The sequence below is a fragment of the Myxocyprinus asiaticus genome, chromosome 39 (assembly GCF_019703515.2).
Source record: "Myxocyprinus asiaticus isolate MX2 ecotype Aquarium Trade chromosome 39, UBuf_Myxa_2, whole genome shotgun sequence".
Taxonomy (NCBI): Eukaryota; Metazoa; Chordata; class Actinopteri; order Cypriniformes; family Catostomidae; genus Myxocyprinus; species Myxocyprinus asiaticus.
Window position 1 is genome coordinate 39,158,378 of NC_059382.1, and position 25,460 is coordinate 39,183,837.

Consider the following 25,460-nt stretch of genomic DNA (forward strand, 5'->3'; position numbering starts at 1 on the left):
GTGACCAAACATTATTGTTCATGGCAGCATTATGGCAAGCCAGATTATCATTTAATCACATGGAGGAAATTAATTTGAGGTATCTATAATTCAATTTTCACTAGTTAAAATGCTAATTCTTGATATCAGCAATGGAAATACTATGAGTGAAAATGGTGAAATATCAGTAATTACATTTGCACTATGTCCCACATAACATGTCCTACATACAAAAGTCCTCTATGTTAAAAATCAAGAGGAAAAGGAAATGTGTATGGGCATTTATTACTTATATTTTTAAATAATTTCATTACGATTTTTTTAAAAGTACACTCTATACTTGGAAGCATATGTAAATTAACCTGTCCTCAGCAATAGGTCACAATGTCAAACTGCCAAACAAAGTGTTTAAAGATGCAAACATATCATAAATGTACTATAAATATCAAATGAAAGGTAGGGATCTGTAATGTATTAAACAATACATAAAGTAAACTTTAAATTATATTTTCCATTAAAAAAATAAAAAAAACTGCCTATCAAAGTTGTGTGCTTATTTTGCATAATTTCCGTTAGATTTTTTTTTAATAATCCCGAATATATCAGACAATGTCATGGTCCGCTATAACTCTGAGGACCCCTTTCCCACTTCCTGCTCATGATAGATGCAACAGTAGGACACGTTGTCTGGTAAGTTTTAGAATTTTTTTTAAATATTTTAAACAAACAATGTTTAAGTCTCAGCTCAACATTGTGTGTGGAAGCAGTCACTGCTTCAACCCATCAGCTTCGATCTGGTCAGATTCTTGTGGAGTACAGTAAAAAGGCCAATGCTGAAATCTTACTTCATGCCAGCGCATTAGCTGGAGTACAGATCTAGACCTTCCAACTCTGAATTACAGTAAAGGAGTAATCCGCACTAGAGAGCTGGACGATGTGGATGAAGAAAAAATAACACATGAACTCAAGACCCAAAAGTAACAAATGTTAAAATAATAATAATTAAGAGAGAAGAGCGAACAATCAAAACTAGTACGTACATCCTCACTTTTAATAAACCGTGATTTCAAGAACAAATTCGAATTGGATACCTAAGTGTTCCGGTGGACCTATTTGGTCACGAGCAAGAAGAATCATAAATGAAGTTAAAAAGGAAAGCTGGAGAAGATTAGTTTCCAACTTAACAACAAGTACTTCATCAAACCAAATATGGAACTTGATATGAGTAATGAAGGGAAAAAACAATGGCCCTCAAATACAACACATCAAACAGCTTGGTACACTCCTGACGTCAAAACAAGAAATTGCAAACATTTTAGCAAGAACTTTCGAAAGCAATTCATCTATTGAGAACTGTCTTCCCACTTTTTGACTATTTCATGCTCAACAAGAAAAAGAGAAGATTAACTTTGGCTCTAGCAATGCAGAGCCCTACAACAAACCCTTCTCCATGGAAGAGCTACAGCAAGCTATAAAAAATCCCATGACACAGCTGTTGGACCAGATACAGTCCACTATCAATTCTTAAAAGTCTACCCCACCTCTTTCTGAAAATGCTCCTTAGAATTTTCAACTCCATCTGGATATCCGGAAATATCCCAACCACTTGGCATGAAGCAGAAATAATACCCATTCCAAAGCCAGGAAAAGACCATAGTGATCCCATAAATTATTGCCCTATAGCCTTAACCAGCTGCTTATGTAAAACAATGGAGAGGATGGTCAATGATCGCCTGGTCTGGGTACTGGAATCTGAGCATCACATAAGTAATGCCCAATGTGGTTTCAGGAAAGGTAGAAATCTGGAGAAAGCCTACGACACGACGTGGAAACATGGCATTTCAAAGGATCTGTAACTAATGAATTTTAGAGGTCACCTGCCAGACTTCATTGAAAAAACAGACTTTTTAGAGTAAAGATAGCAAACACCTTGTCCAATCTACATAAACAAGAACTTGGAGTACCTCAAGGTAGTATTCTATCAGTAACTCTCTTTAGTATTAAAATAGACAGCATTGCGAAAGTCATTGTTTCTGATGTTCATTGTAGTTTATATGTAGATGACATCTGCATTTGCTACAGAAGCAAGTACATGCATACTATCGAGCGAAAAATCCAACTGAAGATAAACAAAATGCACTCCTTGTCAACTTGATTGGTTTCAAGTTCTCACAAACAAAAACTGTCTGCATGCATTTCTGTCAGCTCTGTTCATCGCACAATGAACCAGAGCTGTTTATGGACTGAGTCCCCATCAAAGTCATTAAAGAGAACAGGTTCCTTAGTATCAACATTGATAGCAAGCTGTCTTTTATCCCTTATATTAAATTATTGAAAAAGAAATGTTTTAACCTTTAAAATGTTTATAGCTTTTTATCCAAAACCAAATGGGGAGCAGACAGCTCAACTGTTATGAATCTGTACAAAACCTTGAATAGCTCAAAGCTGGACTGTGGAAGCATCATTTATGGATAAGCCAGGAGATCATAGATACGACTTCTAGATACTGTTCACCACCAAGGTATTCGACTGGCCTTAGGAGCATACAGAACATCACCAATTCAAAGTTTATATGTGGAAGCCAATGAACCTTCCTTGGAAATCAGATGCCTAAAGCTGACCCTACAATATGCAATCAAACTGAAAACAAATAAAGAAAATCCAGCCTATTCAGTAGTTTTCTCATCTCAACATTCAATACTATATGAAAGAAAACCAAGTCACATTCGTCCATTTGGCCTACGTGTAAAAACCCATCTGGAGAATCTGAAAGAGGATCTAAAAATTCTGGTGCAGACACATTTTTGTGAAATCCTCCCATGGGATCTCAGAAAGCCCAAAATCCATCTGGATTTAACGAGAAACCAAAAATCAAAAACTCATCCGAATTAATTTTACCAACAATTCTTGGATATAAGAGCAGTGTTCTCACAACATATCCCAATATATACAGATGGATCCAAATCTGGAAATCAAGTGGCAGCAGCCTTTGCAACAAGTCAACTGTGTCAAGGTATCTGCATTCCCGACCAAAGTTCAGTTTTTATGCAGAGGCAAATACTTTATTACTAGCACTGAACTTCACTGAGACTGTTCCACAGAAATCCTTTCTAATGATAACTGATTCTAAATCATGTCTGGAAGCATTGGAGTCTACAAGAACCAATCACCCAACAATCGTGAAGATTTTAAACAAAGTGTCATTTCTGAAATCAGAGAATTTTAGTATTATTTTCTGCTGGGTACCTGGCCACTCAGGAATCTCTGGAAATGAAAAAGCAGATAGAGCTGCCAAAGAAGCATTATCCTCAGAACCAGTAAAATGCTCTATTCCATTCACAGACCTAAAACCAACATTAAATATATACACTAAAAACAAATGGCAGTCAGAATGGGATCAATGTTTAACCAAACAAATTACAGGAAATAAATCCTGTTGTTGGGACAAGACACGTATTCCCTTTTAAAAATCGTTGGGATCAAGTCACTTACACTCGATGCCGGAAAGGACACGCAAGGCTCTCACACCAGTTTTTACTATCTGGAGAAAATTCACCAAAGTGCCCATCCTGTCAGAGCCCACTATCCATTAAACATGTCTTACTGGACTGTAACACTTCTACACACTTGAGGAACCTGTATTATTCTGTTGACACTTTTGAAAAGGTTTTTAACTAAGTAAATCCAAATTTAGTTTTAAGGTTTTTAGAAAAAATGAATCTTAAACACCTTTAGTTTTACTCTTGAACATTCATGGCGAGAGCCAATTTAGTCATAGTCATAGAAACTGGCATGGCGTTAAAAAGGAAAGAAAGATACCCGCATGTCCGGGGGAGTGGCATGCAAATTCCACTCGCCAATTCTCATTGGCCTTTTCTCAAATATCAGAAGTGTTTGGGGCTCCCAAGTTTGACCCCTAGTGTCACTACATCGACACAACGTCGAGTGAGTAACTGATAGGGAAATGCAGTTTCAATGTGATTGATGTCTTGTCTTTTCCCTTTATTGAGGAACTTCTCAACAGAGCCGCATCGCAGCACATCACTGAATGATAAAGTATTTTCTCATCATTGATCACAATTTTATACCTTTGCAAGCTTACATGGTGCAGACCAAAAAAACAGATGTCAATGGAAATAAATGATGCCTGTACACTTACTGATGCACATGAATTACTCCAGAAAAAAAAGTACTTCTAAAATACTTTGTAAGCCTGCTGATCATTAACCCTTAAAAAGGCAAGAACATAAAAATACCTCAAATTAATTTATGAAAACAAATAAATGTATTGCTATTTTCTAACATATTACGTTTTTTTTAAACATTTAAGCCAACTTACACACTGCTCCTCACTTCAGCCTCTCAAATGCTGTATCGCCCAGGATACAAAAACCTTTATAGGGGTTTAAAGGCATCATAAGAGTTGTTATAGTACTGGGAATATTCCTGTGACCAGATAAGATTTGATACTGAAGTGGGTCATATGGCAATATTTGAACTGCATTGTTTTTTTTATTGCAGGTCTTCTGTTTTTCTGTGAGCCCCAGTTGAAGAACGAGAACTTAAAGATGTTGGCCTTAACCTGTGTCAACCTGGACAGACATTTATTTCAGTCCTACTGGCACCACACAAGACTTTTTCTGCTTTTATATGGATGGCTGTCTACTTGCAAGTTCTCTTCAAAATGAGATGTATGCAAAAATAAAGAACTGCTAGAGCAAAGAACTTGATCCAGTTGCAGTGAATCCCTTAAGTTAAAGGGTTAGTTTCTAAAATTTTCGCATAATTTTCTCACCCTTATTCCATCCCAGATGTGTATGACTTTCTTTCTTCTGCAGAACGCAAATGAAGATTTTTAGAAGAATATTTCAGCTCCGTACAATACAAGTCAACAGGGTCGAAAACTTTGAAGATCCAAAAAACATATAAAGGCAGCAAAAAAGTAATCCATTCAACTCCAGTAGTTTAATCAATATCTTCTGATGTGATCCAGTCAGTTTTGTGTGAGAACAGACCCAAATGTAACTCCTTTTTTACTGTACATCTTGCCATTGCAGTCTCTAGGCACAATAATGATTTTTAGCTCAATTACACTTCCTAGTGCTTGACACATGCACAGAGCGCTAGATGGTGCTAGAAAGTGTAATCGAACATGAAATCATGATCGCCATGGAGGCTGCTGATGTGATGATTTGTAATGAAAAAGGAGTCATATTTTGGAATGTGCTCACCCAAAAACTGATTGGATTGCTTCAGTAGACATGAATTAAACCACTCTAGTCTTATGGATTAATTTTATGCTGCTTTTATGTGCTTTTTGGAGCTTTAAAGTTTTGGTCACCATTCACTTGAATTGAATGGACCAACAGAGCTGAAATATTCTTCTAATAATCTTTGTTTGTGTTCTGCAGGTAAAGGAAAGTCAAGCACATCTGAGAAATCATGAGTAAATGATGAGAATTTTCATTTTTGGGTGAACTAACCCTTTATTATTGCTCCCTCGCAATAAATTAACCGTGGTTTTACTTTATTAAGATTGTAGCAAACATGACTTTAGTAACCATGGTAAATCTTGTAGTTTTTAAATACCATGGTTAAACAATGGTTTCTGTAGTAAAACAAGGGTTAATTTTCATAATGGTTAAATGTTTTTGTTTCTTTCAGCAGTAACAATAGATTAATTATGGTAGTAAAACCAGATGAACCACAAAATTCAAGTTTTATTACCATACTTTTTATTGTCCTGTGTTATTATACAATGGTTTCATTACAAGTATCACGGTTAAAATATGGTTACTAAAACCACGATAAGTTTTGTGGTTATGGTTTTACTACAAATACCATTGTTCAACTATGGTTACTGTACTAAAACCACGTTTTGTTTTTTGCGAGGGAATATGTTTGGGGGGGATCGTCCCTCTCTGTCCTCTTAAGAGGCTCAAACCTGTATGTTTTTATTGTGTGAAACACAAAAGATATTGCAATATTGAATTTCAGTCAACCACTCACTTTTATAGAAAAGAAAGATGCAATGAAAGAAAATGGTGACTGAGAATGTCTGACCCTAATATTCTGCTTTATTTCTCCTTTTGTGTTATACAGAATAAAAATATCTAAGGTTCAGAACAACATGAGGATGTGTATATGATGACAGCATTTTAATTTTATAGATGAGCTAACTTAAATCTGTCAAATTGACACTACCTTTAAATTAGCCTGTAATATGTTATTATACCTCCATTTGTAAATGCAGTTCATTATTAAGATTTATATACTGCAGAAAAAGTTAACTCCAAAGAAGTCTGTATTTGTAAATGTATATTTTGTATAAATATACATCTGAATGTGAGAGTACATATGGCTTATTTATTAATTTGTAAGTATTTGGGATTTTAAAAACAAAAGTAGAAAATATGTTTATTGTCTGACGTCGTTTCACCCAACTGAAATCAATGTCGTTTCAACGTCAGGTCAGAAAACCAATTAGATTGATTTTATGTTAGTTTTCAATGGCATAAACAACGTAGATTCAACGTGACTTCGATGTGCAAAAAGATGCTGAATCAACGTCAGAGATCAACGTCGTTTCGATACCGAGAGAGACAACAATTCTACGTTAATTCTGTGTCGGTTTGTTATCTGGGGATTCTTTTCACATGAATATATCTACTGGTTAAAATTATATTGTAAAGTTTTTATATTTTAGATAAATATTTTGATTGTTATGCTTATAAAATTAATAAGCATGTAAATTAAATTACACATTATATTGAGTTATTTTTTCTTTCACGGCAGTAGCGGTGTTTCTTGTGTAAATGTTCAAATTCTTCATATTTTCATAATGATCTCTTGATCTTCAGTGGACATAAATCACACTGTATTTCTCGTGAGAAGTAAATGTTTATGGCAAACGTCACTCAATCATGTGCACGAGCTACAGGGTTAATCAGGATCAAAGAGTTAACAGAGAACAGGACATGTTAACATGTCTCCTGGGATTATTTTAGTTTTTTGTATATAGTTAATGTGACGATCACAGTCAATTTGTTTGCATGTATCCATTTATCACATTGTTTTGTATCGGACTTAACTACTAATTAAATAATAAAATGCAATTAACAAAATAATAATGCATTGTTACAATAGCAAAATAAATAGAATAATCAAGGTACCAGAAAACACTTCCCATTTATTTTGTTGATATTAAAGGCTGTGCGTCCAATCAAACAGTACAGTATTTTAACACAAATTCATCTGTCAAAGTAGACAGATGTGAACTTGAACTCATCCTCAAAAACCATCAACAAAACTACACAAGTTAAAGAAAATAAAGATATAAATAACGATAAACATTGTTTTTGTCGATCACAATTTATCTGTGTTTTATTAATGGCTGCATGAAACTATAGAAATATAAAATCTCAACACTCAAGCTTTAAAGATGATCTAAAACAATCAAACAAACAAACTAAAATCATATTCAGCCTATATGACATGTTAAAATGTGTTTATTGTTGGGTCTATGCAGTTTGTGTTTGATTTTAAGGAGTTTTTCCCTTTGTACAATAAACAGTTTTATTACTGTACAAACTTGATGTTCAATGTAAAATCTGAGTCATGAAGCAAAACTAGTTGAAAACTGCTTTTCTAATTTGTTACATCACACAGTTTTACTGATGATTTAGAATTAATATAAAACCCAGGATATAGAGCTTGAGTGAATGTGGTGTGGACTCTGTGGATGAGGGTCAGTGTGTCAGAGACGCTGTAGAAGGACAGTGTTCCTGCACTGTGATCCACATACACTCCTATTCTACAGCAGCTGGAGGAGACACAGACATCAGTTCTTATGTTATTGTGAAAGAATGAGCAACTGGAGGGAGAGCAGAACAAACACCAGGACTGATCATTACCCCCAAACATACACTCAACACCATCTCCCTTCCTGCTGTTGCTCTTATATGACACTGATATAAACACACCACCATCACCACTCCACTCAATCTCCCAGTAACAGCGTCCACACACACTCTCTCTACACAACACCTGAAGATAAAAATCAAATCTATCTGGATGATCAGGATACTGCTGGAGTGTGTCAGTGCAAGCAATCACTCTGTTCTCTTCAGACAGACGGAGGCGTTTATTCACTGTGTTTAGATCCCCTGTGAACTGACGGAAATCTGATGAGATAAAAACACACGTCATTAGATTAAATTTGGTCAGTTTTGTCAGTTTGTGTATGCATATACTGTATGTTTCTGTGTGTGTAAGTTTGTTTCATTGGGGTGAAGGTGAGCAGCAATGTTTAATTACATACTTATACTATATAGTAGGCATCTGTAACTAAGAATATATATTTGTGTTCTCAATTCTCATATTTTAATAAATAACATTGTTATTGTGTGTTATTGGCTACATGCCAATAATGTATAAATATTTAATTTTCTTATATTTACTGTACATTTGAACTCATTTTGTATCAGTTCTATTAAGTTTAATAATAACTCAGTTTGAATTTACAATTCTGTTGGTGAGACTGAAGAATGAAGCTCAAGTTTTTTCTTAGGCTGTTATAAAGCTGAACAGATATTAAAGACCAAACCTTCTCAAACCTGCTCTCATGTCTGTTAATCTTGTGTTATTTCACATGGATATTATGGGATTATGGGAAATGCATCTTACAGTAGCATGTGTTGTTTGTTTCTTTATAGTGACTTACACTGTAGAAGGTCATTCCTGGTCTTGGGTTCATCAGTGATAATTTTAATGTATGTTACTATGGGAATAAACAGACATAGTTACTGTCATTTTCACTTTGTATTTTTATTTATTATTTAGATTAATCTCTGAAAGTAAATAAATATCTGATATTTGACCTCTGTCAGATATCTTGTCAATATGTTCTGTGCAGAAATCCTCCAGTTGTTGTTTCAGTTGAGAGACAGATTTTATCACCTCATCAAAAGACAGGACAGAACTGACAGTGATGCTGGGTGAGACTGAAGATCCAGGAGGTGCAGAGAAAGACTGAAAACTCTACAGAAATACAACATGAAAATACAGAGACAAAAACCTTCATCACCTCCACTACAGTTACATTTATACTGTGATGATTAAATTAAAATGAACTGATCAAACACTTTGACTGTATCTGTTCTGTATGTGCAATTATACTATGATGTTCTCATGAGGATTTTGAAGCTTCAGTATGATGAATATTAATGATGAGATGTGTTACCTGCAGGAACTGGATGTGATCATGTGTATGTGAAAGCTGCTCCAGCTCAGCGTCTCTCCTCCTCAGATCAGTAATCTCCTGCTCCAGTCGCTCCAGAAGTCCTTCAGCTCGACTCACTGCAGCCTTTTCCTGATCTCTGATCAGCTGTGTCACCTCAGAGCGTCTTCTCTCAATGGAGCTCATCAGTTCAGTAAAGATCCTCTCACTGTCCTCCACTGCTGTCTGTGCTGAGCGCTGTTACACACACATTACAATCAGCTCTTACTGACACCTCACACAGTCTGTGACTCAACTGAGTCTCAAACTTCTCTTTTCCTCTTCTCAAAACTCACCTTGTGAGACTCCACAGCTCTTCTCACCTCCTGAATCTTTTTCTCCCTCTCCTGGATTCTCTGTTGGGATTTTTTCTGTGTTTCCTCCAAGTGACTCTGTTGATCAAACAAACTGCATTAAAATCTCAGATCTATACTGTATGATACGAAATCATTATTGTCGTATTTCAGTTTTCACAAAACCTTATTTCAAACAGGGACTAAAAACAATTATTAATTTATTTTTTTAATTTTGGTTCATTCTGAGCAAAACAATTTTTTGTTCCGGTTCAGAAGATCCGCAGCCACCTTTCCAAAAGGTTACTGGTTAGAAGAAAATAAAAGATTGGTTAATAACGTTCTTTTTAAAATGACAGTACTCTGTGCCGAGGGGTGGGTGAAATGCCAATTGTAGTGTTGCCAGATCACGCAATCTGCTCCCAGAAAATAATCAAAAGCCTGAGTTTTGATTTCAAAGTTGTAGATAAATAGTCACAAATGTGTAAAATGACATTCACATAAATACGACAGACACAAACTTGTATTACATATTTACTTTTGTAATTTAATTCACTTTCGCTGTACAACCACAAATCGGCACTTACAACCTCTCAAATCTTCCCGCCTTGAATTTTGCAACTACTTTTGTGATAAACCTGCAGCAAAACTCACTTGTGCACTTGTAAATCAAGATGTGAGAAAGCAAGACCAGTGTTCGGTGGGGGCGGGGCCAATGAAGTCGTGACCAAACACAAGAGCTGGAACAACTGATGCCAGACCAGACAAAACGGATAATCTTAAAAAGCGATGACGTCACGCAACTGTGCCAGCACTGTTTTTTGTAGCAAAACAAGTCCAATGGCTGGTTGATGCACTGGCAGGATAAGTTAAATAACATGAGTATTAAATGATATACAGAGTGAGTTTATCATGTAACAAATCAAATGAGACAATTGTATCAAGTTGATCAATGCAGAATTCACCACCAACAGACCACACATGTTATGTCTAAGGATGACAATGAGAATTTCTCTGAAGAAATGTTTCTGCAGGATGTTTTGTATTCAGTAAAACTACGTGGGATGCATCAATCCAGCCAGCTGTCATATGCTATGAGTTCCATATTTCCATGAAAATATTAAATAGAGGTTACTCATGTTTCTCATTCATCTGCACTGGACTTGCACAACAACACCAGCCTCATCATAAGCAAAGAACGCGCTGTGATGTGTGCGATTGTGGGCTGGTTATGTATTAATGTTGTCAGTTAGATCGTCATTTGGTTCTCAAGTGAGTGGAGAAGCAGGCCAGATTCAGTTACCCATCCAACCGGCTCTGGTGTGAGCAGTACGGTGGAAAAGGATGTGTGTGTGTGTGTGTGTGTGTGTGTGTGTGTGTGTGTGTGTGTATGTGTGTGTGTGTGTGTGAATGTGTGTGTGTGTCTGTGTATGTATGTGTGTTTGTGTGTATGTGTGTGTGTTTCTGTGTGTGTGTGTGTTTCTGTGTGTGTGTGTGTGTGTGTGTGTGTGTGTGTGTGTGTGTGTGTATGTGTGTTTGTGTGTGTATGTGTGTGTGTGTGTGTGTGTATGTGTTTCTGTGTGTGTATGTGTGTTTGTGTGTCTGTGTGTGTGTGTGTGTGTCTGGGCAGGTTTAAGTGGTTTACGAGGATTTTTTGTTAGGTTACAAACTGGTAATTACAAGGGTATTATGCTATAAATGTGTTTTATAAGGACATTTCTAGTGTCCCCTTAATTTAAATCTCTTAAAAATCATACTAAACGATGTTTTATTGAAAACGTAAAAATGCAAAAAGGTTTCTGTGAGGGTTAGGTTTAGGGGTAGGGTTAGGGGATATGATCTATAGTTTGTACAGAATAAAAATCATTATGCCTATGGAGGGTCCTAACAAGTATAGCAAAACCAACATGTGTGTGTGTCTGTGTGTTTGTGTGTGTGTGTTTGTGTATATATATGTGTGTGTGTGTGTGTGTGTGTGTGTGTGTGTGTGTCTGTCTGTGTGTGTGTGTCTGTCTGTGGCTTTGCCTAAGGCTGCAATGTGAATTCGATATGTCTTGCCCCCACTTCCTGTTTCAGCAGGAAATACATCAGAACACCCAATAGAACTGCACTCATCAAGGAACTTCACTGCGACTTTATTACTGTGCGTTTATTACATTAAAATAGTCAGGGGTATTCATTTAACAGTTTTTTAAGATTTGGCCATAAATTCCTTCTAAAGTTTTGGTTGAAGAACAACACAACTTCACAACCTCAACTAACAAACAAGTTTTTATGAACTTTACTTTGAAAATAAAAACATAATTATTCTGTCATTTTAACATTTAAGGGCTATTGTTCACAAATTATAAAACTGAGGAATATTTAGATCTGCTAAATTCCATCTCTTTGACAATATTAATCCACATAAGAAAACAACGGTCATCTAATATAGAACTGCCATTAAACTGAAAAAGAGAAAATATTCTTCGGTTTTTCTATTTATGTCTGCTTTGCGATACTTTTTTAGTACATTTATGCACCAACGGCATGCAACGACAAGGACTGTCCACGTATACTTATCTAGTAAAATTATAGGGCCAGATAAAAATGATTGGCAAATGGATTTGGCCTGTGGGCCGCTAGTTGACCAGCACTGCTGTAATGTGTTGTCACTCATTGCTTGATGTGGTTGTGGCTGGTTAGGATAAAAACACAGATTATAGGTACATTTACTTCGACAGATATTTGCAGTGACAAAAGCAACTGTTATTCATTACCAATGTGAGTTTGGGAAAATGAAAATTTTAGCATTTAAGATTAACTTTATGTAAATATGAGCAGGGACACGATGCAACAACTACCAATAAGTGCGCAGACAGTGGAGCTCATGTGATCTGTCAATAATGTGGGGCATCCAGCAGTAGGAACCAGGGGGTCAGGAATTAGCGGGTTAGCAGGACCCTTTTAGCACCTGCTGGTAGATGCTGGAACTACACCCTATACAATTCATACCTGCTTCTGAGTCCTCTCGGCAGAAACTGATACAGTGTTGTGGTTTTTGTGATCATCCATCGTGCACAATATGCAGATACACTTCTGATCAGTACGACAGAAAACTTCCAGGAGCTTATTGTGTTGATGGCAGATCATCTCCTGAAATCGTCCTGTTGCGTCCATCAGATTGTCTCTCTTACCTTGGAAGAGGTTTGTAAAAGAGGACGCGAGAAGCAGTTTTCCTTTTTCAGGTGACGCTTTTATTTCCCCTCTTCCTCGACACCACTTTAGTTACGTTCATACACTCTATCCACACTAACACACACACTGCTTCTACAAATAACTTCCACAATTCAGGTATGGTCACTCTGGCTCAGCTCTGTCATATCCAGTCTCTCTCACTCTGAGCGTTGTGTCGCTCTCTTTATGCCGCTCTCCCCGTGCTCACTGGAATTAGAGACAGGTGTTAGACATAATTTAGCTCAGGAGTAAGCGCCCTTACCGCTTTCTCTCTCCGGAGAGATGCTTGACCACGTCCCCGCTGCCACAAGGTTCTCATGTTGTTCAAGGTGATTTTGACAGTAAGAGTTCAGACACTCCAGACAGGACTTGACAGCTTTGTGTTTTCTTCCAGTACAGACATCACACTCCACATCTCCAGCTCCAGCGTAACAGTGAGCAGGAACAGCAGTTTGGAGTTTCGTCGTCTTCAGTTTCTCCACCATTTCAGCAAACACCACATTTTTACATAACACAGGTCTTGTAGTGAAGGTGTGTCTGCATTGAGGACAGCTGTAGACTCCCTTCACATCATCACGATTCCAGTAGCCTGTAATACATCTCATACAGTAACTGTGTCCACAGGGAATAGTCACTGGATCCTTCAGTAGATCCAGACAGATAGGACAGCAGAACTGCTCATGATCCACTGGAATATATTCTGCCATTTTACTGCATGTACTCTGAGACAAAGAGATACGTACAACAGCTCAACAGCACTTTAGTTTCAGTTTCCCTGAAATGATCAGTTGACACAGTTTCCTGGTTCTGTGTTTGAGAGACGTGTGCAAAACAAAGTTTGTGTTTTTACAGATAATGTTCACTACGTGTCAGACTCACGCTGGATATGTTCTTCGACTACTGCTTGACAGTACAGCCCAACTGTGCATATTGCAACCTAGTGGACTCTTCCATCTCAAGTCAACCTTCCACAGGCGCGTTTGCCCACGCACAGTCTGTGCTGACAGAAAAATCTGGTTGCACGCGGACACTCCTGATGACGAAAATTACGTCACGTGGACTGTGCGCGGACCGTTGCGGAACACGGACAGGCGAAGTATACTTTGGGCTTTACCTTGCGCAGACAGAGGGACTGGATAGGCTTTCAGTCAATGGCAACATTTTTTAAATGTTCACGCAGTATGCATTTATTAACGTGAGTGTTTCGAGATATGCAGTGAGGTGGTGGACTGTTTCTGAATGGGCTCATTTGAGACATGGTTACATTGATTGTCCCAGACACAAACGCTATCGATCAATTTATTCATCCATCTATTCATCCATCCATCCTCAATGTAAGTGTGTTAACCGATTTAAGCATTTATATTTGTGAATCAGCGTCTTGGAATAAGTCTCAAAAGTTAGTGTGTAAAAAACATTAAATTATTTTCAATACAGAGTACGTGGTTAAATTAAATTACAGATATAAAATGACCAGTGTGATTCTGTGTTCTGTATTGTGAGCTTATCAATCAAATACATTTATTTCTATAGCACATTTAAAACAACACATGTTGACCAAAGTGCTTTACACAAGAAGAATTAAAATACAGACACATTTAAACACAAACACACTAAAAACATTAACCAAAATACAATACATTCAAAGGCAATAGTGTAAAGTTGAGTCTATAATGGAGTTTTAAAATACTCAATTTTGAGTCAACAGACTCAAAATTACAATACAGCCACAATCAAGCACATACACAATAAAAGATAAATCAAGATATAATTATAGTGCGTCTAGGTACAGTCATGGGCGATAGAGAAAAGATGAGTTTTTAACTGAGTTTTAAAAGACACAGGATCTAATGCCACAGGATCTAATGTGGAGAGGCAAACTATTACAAAGACAAGGGGCCGCAACAGAGAAATCACGATCCCCTTTAGATTTCAGATGGGACTTGGGGACACTCAAAACCATACTCTGTGAAGACCTTAATGATCTAGTGCAGTGGTTGGGAACCTATGGCTCGCGAGCCACACGTGGCTCTTTGACAAAAACCATGTTGCTCGCCAGGTGTCTCACCATTTACCAACATATGATCGTTAAAAACTTAGAGACATCACTAGATATCAGATTCCAGCAGACAACACGGGTGGGATTGCAAATTAAATTACAATTAATTTGTCTCTAATTTGTTGTACAGCCTACCAAAGTCGGTAACAATCAGTTTACAATAATATATTTCAGGTTTTTCCGTCCATTGTGCATTTGCAGTGCTAAGCGCAAGTATCACAACGCCAATACATGGCCAAAACCACTTACGTTTCTATGGTAACCTCTCGCACTCAGTTTCAAACTAGCTAGCTAGTTTGTGGAGATGGCGAAAAGAAAGAACGTGGAGCATCTAATATTCCAAAGTGATTGGACTGAAAATTTTATTGAAAGTTCTGGTGTTCTGCTGTGTCTGATTTGCATAGAACATATTGCCTCATTTAAAAAATCAAATGTTAGGAGACATTTCGAAACCCACCATGCAGCTTTTGCAGCAAAGTACCCAGTGGGCGAGAGCCAAAGGAAGGCATGTGCGGAGCTCCAGCATAAACTGCAAGCTGGCCAGCAGCAGCTGCAAGCGTGGACAGGTGCAACTGGAAGCCTGAATGCTGCCAGCTTTTCTGGCTCATTGGAGATTGTAAGACAAGGAAAACCCAAATGTATGTAGTCATGCATGTTAAGTATGGCAACTGAACTGTTTGCTGATTTCCCAAACAAGGGGAAAATCATTCAGAAAATAAAAGTCGTGCCCCTGTCAGCCCGAACTGTGCATAACTGTGCTGTCATGATGGCGCATGAGGTAGAGAGGGTACAGATCAAGGATATAACTTCGGCAGATTGTTTTTTTCTCTTGCACAGGACGAGTCTACAGACACTTGTAATTTTGCAGAGCTAAGCATTGTTGGGCGCTATGTATCTGACAACAAAATACGTGAAGACAGTCTGGCCATTCTGCCTATGAAGGACACAAAAGGGAAGATGTTCTGAATGTGTTTATACTGTAGATGTTGTTACTGAAAAAACTGCCACTGGACAAACTTGTGTCTGTGTGCACTGACGGAGCTCCAAGTATGGTGGGGAAACACAAAGGTTTTGTGTCTCTGCTATGTGAGCAAGAAAAGCGCAGCATTTTGAACTATCATTGCACCTTACATCAAGAGGCACTGTGTGCTCAGTCTTGTGGGCCCGAACTACGTGAAGTCATGTCATTAGTAATACGAGTGGTGAATTTCATTGTGGCCCGTGCGCTGAACGAGCGCCAGTTCAAGGAACTATTGGAGGAAATGGGGAGCAACAATTCCAGCCTGTTATTGCACAGCAACGTCCACTGGTTATCAAGAGGAAGAGTGCTTGTGCGTTTTGCTGCATGCTTGGATGAGGTGAAGGCCTTTTTGGAGAAGAAAGGAATTGTGCATCCTGAGCTCACAGACTGGGATTGGCTGTGCAAGTTCTTTTACCTGGTGGACATTACTGGGCATCTGAACCAGTTAAACATGAGGATAAAGGGACACAGGAACACAGTTTTTTTTTCTTTACCAGGTTGTGTTGGCATTTGAATCAAAATTGGAACTTTTCACCCATGATATTGAAAGTGGCCACCACCTGCACTTTGAAAGATTACGAGTATTCAGGGAAAACTGCCTCACAAATGAGCCCACTCGTGATATCGCACTCAGTCAGCTGATATCTTTCACATCCGACCTTTTGATGTCATTCAAAGCACGTTTTGGGGACTTTCGTGTGCACAGCAGTTTGTTCAAATGCATCACTCTTCCACACGATACCACACTCAACGACAAACAGCTCAAGGTCATCCCCTGCACCTCCACTGCAAGTTTTGAGTTAGAGGCGGCTGAGCTCAAATCTGCAGAAATGTGGTCGACCAAATTTGTCACTCTGAATACGAAGCTGGAAAGCCTCATATGTCAACGTGAACTTTTGGCAAAGGAACAGAAATGGAAGGACTTTTCATGGACAAATGTGCAATGAAAAATAATTTTATGGAGGCCTGATGTAAGCCTGTTAGTAGTTCGTAAGCAATGGAAGTTATTTTTTGGAAGCACTGTGCTTTGTTCTTCACTCACTCACCTCACACACACACACACACACACAAACACAGAGAACACTGAAGAGGATTTATGCTGCTCAGGTGCGAACTCAACCTCAAAGTGTGAGCCCTGCACACAACACAGACACACACATTTAATACTGCAACATGTTACTTATTGTTTGTTGCATATTTGTTTGATTTTGAGTTGTCTATGGACCTAATAAATGTTTAATGTTATTGAAAAACCGTGTTTTTATAACAGTAAAATATTTGTTTTTGCAAAGGCTCTTTTGAAAAAATTTATTAACAAAAAATGAAAAAATGGCTCTTTAGTGAAAAAAGGTTCCCATCCCCTGATCTAGTGGTTAGTAGGTTGTATGTACGAAGAATGGCAGCTGGTGGAGTTTTATTCTGAATTATTTTCTCACCTCTCGTGGCTTGGATTTTTTATTTGTGAATGAGACTTGGCTGAATGCCGGGGATTTAAGCCCTTTTTCTGAACTTGTGCCTTCTGAATAAACGTTTTAATTCTCCCCGAACCACGGGTCGAGGGCTGGCATCTATTTTTAAAAGCAGCTTTTACTGAAGATCTTTAATTACTTTTTCTGTAGGACTTCAATGACTTAAATGCCTATTCAACTTTCGAATTACAACTTTCAAATGGACCTGGTTAACTCATTGGTGTTTTACAGACTTTATCAATGAGTTTTCTGACTTTTTAGGGGGAATTATCTCTGAGTATGATAGACTTTTAATTTTTGAGGATTTTAACATTCAAATCTGCTGTCCCTCAAATTCCTTGGCTAAAGAAGTCATAAATCTTATTGATTCTTTTGATTTTGTTCAGCTGTGAAAGGCCCTACTCATATACAAGGTCACACACTAAATCTGGTTCTGTCGCATGTCTGTCTGTGACATTGAGATATGTGACATTAGTTCCCTATCTGTCACTCACTCGACGTTGGTGTCGATGTAGTGACACTAGGGGTCACTCTTGGGAGCCCGAGACACCTCTGGTCTTTGATAAAAGGCCAATGAAAATTGGCGAGTGGTATTTGCATGCCACTCCCCTGAACATACGGGTATAAAAGGAGCTGGTATGCAACCACTCATTAAGATTTTCTCTTCGGAGCCGAACGGTCATGCTCACTGAGCTGAATACTACTGTTCATTCACCTCTGCTGGATCTGACGGCGCATTTCAGCGGCTTCTCCCTCCTCTGCACTGGTGCACTGCAGAGAACGCCCCTGGGCGCTTCGGCAGAAAAACTAGAGAATATATTTTCTGAAAGAGCATTTTTCCCCTCTAAAAGAGTATATATTTTCTAAAAGAGCGGCACACACGGAACGTCTTTTTAAAGATGCTTTTCTGAATGTGTGTTATTCCTGGTTGTGCTCGTTCTCTCTTGCCTTCTAACGGTCATGATCACTGTCTTTCGTGTCTGGGCACTGCTCACGCGGAGACAGTGTTTGTGGATGGTCATGTTCTCATTACGAGAATATGTCCATGGCAACGTTGCGGTCGCGGCTCGCCTTCATAAGAAAGCGAGCCACCCCAGAGGCTCCCGCCTCGGTCCTTTTACCCACGGGTTTGAGGCCAGCGTGGCTAGCACTGGGGGCAATTTGGGGACCCCAATGGGACTGCCTCCGCCGGGTATCCCCCCGCGGACCTCCCATTCCCCAGCACGCTCGTCTGCCCCGATCGGGCTTCCGGGTGAGTCCGCCGGCTTGTCTCATGGCGAGTTTGACCTCTTATTCGGAGCCCGCGAAAGTGATGAGCTCTCGAGCGCAGCATCGGAGAGCGGGCTTGTCCAGTCGGAAGCCTCAGCTGGGCTCCTCCCTTCGGGGTCGATCGCCCAGTCACAGGCTGACGCGGAGATGACGACATGCTTTCCCGGGCAGCCGCGAGCGTCGGTTAGAGTGGATTCACCGCTCTTCTCTGAACCTTCGCAGCTCGGTGATTGGTTCCTGCAAGTCCGCCAAGGCGCTAAAGGAACTGCACGAGGGTAGTTCCGCCCCGGGATTGATGCAGGAACTGCGCTCGGCGACCGACCTCGCTCTCCGAGCGACGGAGGTCACGGCGCGGTCTCTCGGGCGGACGATGGCCACACTAGTGGTCCAGGAGCGCCACCTTTGGCTCAACCTGGTCGAGATGGGTGAGGCCGACAAGACACGATTCCTTGCTGCCCCCATTTCCCAGGCGGGCCTATTCGGTGACACCGTCGAGGACTTTGCCCAGCAGTTCTCAATGGTAGAGCAGTAGATGGATGCTAGCCGGCATATCCTGCCCCGGCGCAGCTCAAGATCCCGCACCCCATCTACTCATCGCCAAGGGCGTCCCCCTGCGGTGACTGCACCGGCTCTGCCGCAGCCCGCCCATTCGGCCCGGCCCCGGCAAGGAGCCCACCGCAGGAAGCAGACGCCACCCGTCTCGCGGCCGCCCAGAACCCGTGAAAGGCTTCAAAGCGCCCTTGAGACGGGCGATCCAGGGACAACGAAACCCGCTGCTCTGGAGCTGGTAAGCAGATCTTCATCTTTTAGTTACCTTTTGCATTTAATTGCGCTGCATGCCCAAGTGGCTGCAGTACTCAAGAGCTCAGCAAGAGTGGTTTCCTTGTTCCCTGGGTCACGTATCCAGTGTGTACGGCTGGCATCACGACCACCGTCCACCACTCCATTTGGCAGGTTGGCGCTCCAGCGGCGGTCTCCCGCCCTGAGCGCCCAGCTGTGGCACAAATCCGCCCCCGATGTGACAGTCTCCACGGGTCACGAGGACAGACCTCTTCCTCCCCCGTCCCAGGCTGTTCCAGGGGTGGTCACAAGGAGCCAGGTAATTGCTTCGATGTCCTCGGACTCAGCACGGCCACGACGTGGTGTGGCACCTCGAGCTCCGCCCCGCCGCGAGGCCCCACCTGCCGGTACATCCGATGACGTTGTCCCTTTGGTCCCCCTTGCACGGAACTTGGACGCATGGCTTGCGCCTTCCAATCCATCACGAGGGCTGGTCCGGACCGCCCGACTCGGCTGCGCGATTCACTTCACCGGGCATCCGCCCAGGTTCAGCGGTGTCCACTTCACCTTGGTGAAAGACGAAAACGCTGCTACCTTATGCAGAGATCGCTACCCTCCTACGGAAGGACGCGATAGAACCTGTCCCTCCAGCCGAGATGAAGAAAGGGTTTTACAGACCCTACTTCATTGTACCGAAAAAAGGCGGTGGGTTGCGGCCAATCTTGGACCTGCGAGTACTGAACCGGGCTTTACACAGACTCCCGTTCAAGATGCTGACGCAAAGACGCATTCTAGCAAGCGTCCGGCATCAAGATTGGTTCGCGGCGGTAGACCTGAAGGATGCGTACTTTCACGTCTCGATCCTTCCTCGACACAGACCCTTCCTGCGGTTCACGTTCGAGGGTCAGGCGTATCAGTACAAACTCCTCCCTTTCGGCCTGTCCCTGTCTCCTCGCATCTTTACGAAGATCGCAGAGGCTGCCCTTGCCCCGTTAAGGGAGGTGGGCATTTGCATTCTCAACTATCTCGATGACTGGCTAATCTTAGCTCACTCTCGAGACGTGTTGTGCGCACACAGGGACCTGGTGCTCTCACACCTCAGCCGATTAGGGCTTCGGGTCGACTGGGAAAAGAGCAAGCTCCTCCCGGTTCGGAGCATCTCTTTTCTCGGTTTGGAGTTGGACTCAGTCTCCTTGACGAAGCGCCTTACGAACAATCGCGCCCAGTCGGTGCTGGCCTGTTTGATGCCGTTCAAACATAAAACGGCGGTTCCACTGAAACTTTTTCAGAGGCTCCTGGGGCATATGGCATCCTCAGCGGTGGCCACCCTGCTCGGGTTGATGCATATGAGGCTGCTTCAGCACTGGCTCCAGACTCGAGTCCCGAGACGGGCATGGCGCCACGGGACACCGCGTGGCCATTACGTCGGTCTGTCACCGTCTTTTCAGCCCTTGTACCGACCTCTCATTTCTACGAGCAGGTGTTCCCCTGGAACTGGTCTCCAGGTGCGTCGTGGTCACGACAGACGCCTCCAAAACGGGCTGGGGCGCTGTTTGCAACGGGCACGCAACCGCCGGCCTCTGGACGGGTCCGCGGCTGCGTTGGCACATCAACTGCCTCGAGTTACTGGCAATTCTGCTCACCCTGCGGAGGTTCCGGCCGTTGATCCAGGGCAAGCACGTGCTAATTCGGACGGACAGCACGGCAGCGGTAGCATATGTCAACTGCCAAGGCGGTCTGCGCTCCCGCTGTATGTCACAACACACCCGCCATCTCCTCCAACAGAGTCAGCAGCACCTCAAGTCGCTGCAAGCCACTCACATACCAGGCAACCTCAACACTACGGCGGACGCGCCGTCACAACAGGTTACCCTCAAGGGAGAGTGGAGACTCCACCTTCTGGTGGTCCAGCTGATTTGGAGTTGATTCGACAGGCACAGGTGCACCTGTTCGCCTCCCAAGAATCCTCCCACTGCCCGCTCTGGTACGCCCTGACCGAGGCCTTCCTCGGCATAGACGCGCTGGCACACAGCTGGTCCCCTGGCATTCACAAATATGTGTTTTCCCCCAGTGAGCCTGCTTGCACAGACTCTGTGCAAGGTCAGGGAGGACGAGGAGAAGGTCGTCCTGGTAAGCACCCTACTGGCCCACCCAGACGTGGTGCTCGGACCTCACGCTCCTCGCGACAGCTCCCCCCGGGCAAATTCCCCTGAGGAAGGACCTTCTTTCTCAGGGAAGGGGCACCATCCGGCACCCGTGCCCAGACCTCTGGAATCTCCATGTCTGGCCCCCGGATGGGATGCGGAAGACCTAAGCTGTCTCCCACCTGCGATGGTAGACACATTCACTCAGGCTAGGGCTCCCTCTATGAGGCGCCTGTATGCCTTTAAGTGGCGTCTGTTCGCTAAGTGGTGTTCTTCCCATCGGGAAGACCCCCAGAGATGCACAGTCAGATCAGTGCTTTCCTTCCTGCAAGAGAGATTGGAAGGGAGGCTGTCTCCTTCCACCTTGAAGGTGTACATTGCTGCCATAGCAGCACACCACAACGCAGTCGACGGTAAGTCCTTAGGGAAGCATGATCTGATCATCAGGTTCCTAAGAGATGCCAGGAGGCTGAATCCCTCCAGGCTGCGCCTTGTTCCCTCATCGGACCTCTGTAGTTCTTCAGGGTCTACAGAGAGCCCCCTTTGAGCTTTGCAGTCAGCCGAGCTTAAGGCACTCTCCTTGAAGACTGCCCTCCTGACTGCGCTCACTTCCATCAAGAGGGTAGGTGACCTGCAAGCGTTCTCTGTCAGCAAAACATGCCTGGAGTTCAGTCCGGGCTATTCTCACATGATCCTGAGACCCCGACCGGGCTATGTGCCCAAGGTTCCCACCACTCCTTTTAGGGACCAGGTGGTGAACCTGCAAGCGCTGCCCCAGGAGGAGGCAGACCCAGCCCTGTCGTTGCTGTGTCCGGTGCACACTTTACGCATCTATTTGGATCGCACGCAGAGCTTTAGAATCTCTGAGCAGCTCTTTGTCTGCTTTGGTGCACAGCGGAAAGGAAGCGCTGTCTCCAAGCAGAGGATCGCCCACTGGCTCATTGACGCCATAACTATGGCATATCTCACCCAAAACATGCCACCCCCGGTAGGGCTACGAGCCCATTCTACCCGTGGTGTAGCGGCTTCTTGGGCCCTGGCCAGAGGTGCCTCTCTAACAGACATTTGCAGAACAGCGGGCTGGGCAACACCCAACACCTTTGCAAGGTTCTACAACCTCTGGGTGGAACCGGTTTCGTCCCAGTGGCACGCAACACAAGCGGATAAGCCCGGGATAGCCAGCCGGGTGTATCGCTTGCACATAGCGCCTTCCACCTCCTTTTGAGCTGAAGACATGCACTGTTAATTCCCAGTAGTGTTCACAAAAGTTGTTCCCTGGTTGACTTCCTCCGAGCCCTGTGGCAGTCGAGTTTTCTGAGAGACTCGCTGCCGGCCCAGTACACGCGCTAAGAGCCCGGTTCTGGGGTAGGTGCTCTGCATGTGGTGGTTTCCTGTAAGGCTAACCCCATGCGATCTATATCTTCTGCTAATTAATTTCCCTGCTGGCAAACTGTGTCTTCCTTGGGCAGAGCCTCTCTGCCCCAGTCTCCATGTTGTAGTAACTCCTCCCCCATTGGGCAGGATCTACCTTGAAGGCTCTCCACATGGTTGGAAAGACCATGTGATGTATTCTTCCACTTAAATATCCCCCCCTCTCTTGGGGTGAGGTGTGTCACCCCAAGAGATAATCCCCCTTCTTTTTTAGGGAGTGGAAAAAGAGAAGGGGAAAGAGGCCACGACTGGGTTAAGCTTGTCTCTATCTTTGGGTAGTCGACTTGTCCCCAAAAAGGGCCGTTCGACACTCATAACTGTGTTGGGGGAGGTTACGTGTCGACCTGGTGTGCTGGCTATGAGGCACACAGCAAGTCTGCCCACCGCACACCGCCAGTTCACGTAACACCGTTCAGCCTTGTGGCGTTTTGTATAGGGACTCCTAGTGTCACTACATCGACACCAGCGTCGAGTGAGTGACAGATAGGGAACGTCATGGTTACTGGTGTAACCTCCGTTCCCTGATGGAGGGAACGAGACGTTGGTCCCTCCTGGCACAACGCTGAACTACCTGCTGAAATGGCCGGACCTTATATCGGCTCCTCAGCGTAAAACCTGAATGAGTGGTTGCATACCAGCTCCTTTTATACCCGTATGTTCGGGGGAGTGGCATGCAAATACCACTCGCCAATTTTCATTGGCCTTTTATCAAAGACCAGAGGTGTCTCGGGCTCCCAAGAGTGACCCCTAGTGTCACTACATCGACACCAACGTCTCGTTCCCTCCATCAGGGAATGGAGGTTACACCAGTAACCATGACGTTTTACTAATCATGAGCCTGTTGTGCTTACTGCCTCTCTTCCATATCCAGCCACTAGATCTTTTACTCCTTCTCGCTGGTCCCATATGTTTAGTTCGACCTCTAGTGATGATTTAACCTAATACTGTTAAATGCCCTTCCTACCACTTAAATGCAAGGGAGCATCATACACTGTTTAATTCTATTTGTACTAATATTTTAGACTCTGTTGCTCTTTTGAGGGCCATATACTCTAAACCAAAGTCTGAGCCTTGGCTAAATGATACCACACGGTCACTCGGTCACAGGTCTGTAGAACATCAGAACGAAAATGCAAAAAAGACAAGCTTCAGGTGTCTTATGACATTTTAAGAGATTCTTTGTTTAAATATTAGAAAGCAGTGAAAGTATCTAAGTCTAAGTATTTCTCTGACATTATTTAAAAAAAATTGTAATAGACCTAGAGCTCTTTTCACGCCCCGTCGGTCTTCACATCATCCGCCATCACCCACTCTAACTCACCAACATTCTAACTCCATAATCATTCAATTATCAGCTACACCTGTGTCAAATATCATCATCATTAAGACTCTATATATACTCTACTTTAGTTCACATACATTGTCTACTCTTGTCTCTATGTACTCAGACCATGTTGCTCTTCCCACAGAGCTCGTTATTAGTTTTATTATAGTGTGTATTGTTATTTCTCATGTCCTTGTTATTTTCCTTTTTGCTGAACTTCATTAAAGATTCCTACAGATGGGTTACTAATTCTCACTGTCTCTGTCTTCATTTCTGATAGAAGACTAGACAGTTTAAATGGACCCAGCGGGAACTGATACATCACAGCCAACCCTCACTGCTCACAAACAGCTGTTTCAAAGCCATGGGGATATGTTGCAACAAATTCAATACACTTTAGATGCTGTGTTATGGGCACTACCCTCTTCCACTCCCACATCAAATGATGGAGATGGAACTGCAGCGGCACCAGTCTCTCAAATGTCATTTCCCTTCTGACTGGAAAAGCATTGTAGTGGGGCTCTACAATCTGGATACAAGGAGGTCCAGTTACCCAGTCAGTCAACACGTTCTTCACTCACTTCCAAGAAGTATTCGAACATCAGCTGGGGATTCTCATGCCAGCGAGCATGAAAAGATGCTGAATCAACGTCGTTTTGGTGCCGAGAGAGACATCAATTCTACGTTGATTCTGTGTCGGTTTGCTATCTGGGAACTGGCCTTCATTTTCTCTTAAATGGTATTTGGAAATCGCTTTCTGTTTGTTTGACAGTCGAGTTTTCCTTTGCAAAGCAGATTGTTTATTTGCCAAACGTTCTATTTCTTTGTTTAGTTTTGGCAGAAATTTGGCTCCATACATAAATGTTCCATTCTGCGCTCCTTCTGCCAGCAAGACAAATAAAGGTTAAGAATGCTCGATTCGACGTGTCCAACGTAGACAGCCTGAAGCCATCGCGTTACGTCAATGGACGTGCCCGGTGTACATTAAAAACAGCGTGTCCCCTGCGTTCTAGAACGCATTCTGTGTGAATGGCCCCTTTGAAACATCACTACTACGAGTAGTACAGCAAATACATGAATGAAATTAGATGAAATGATCTTAACTTTGAACAGATGTAGGTATTTCTACTGACGTTCGATGTGTTGAGCTGTGAATACGGTCTGCCACACAATTTCATCCATAAAAAGCAATTGTCAA

At 42.4% G+C, this 25,460-nt stretch overlaps 1 protein-coding gene across 1 annotated transcript; it reads right to left on the reverse strand.

The window, feature by feature from the left end:
* Window positions 1-7,148: 7,148 nt before the first annotated feature.
* Window positions 7,149-13,595, reverse strand: LOC127429824 (tripartite motif-containing protein 16-like). The gene is made up of 7 exons (XM_051679074.1): window positions 13,081-13,595; window positions 12,544-12,748; window positions 9,553-9,648; window positions 9,221-9,454; window positions 8,859-9,018; window positions 8,702-8,758; window positions 7,149-8,162 (listed from the first exon to the last, which is right to left on the reverse strand). Exons 1-7 carry the CDS (start codon window positions 13,470-13,472, stop codon window positions 7,627-7,629), a joined length of 1,680 nt encoding a protein of 559 aa, XP_051535034.1. The 5' UTR covers window positions 13,473-13,595; the 3' UTR covers window positions 7,149-7,626.
* Window positions 13,596-25,460: the final 11,865 nt, after the last annotated feature.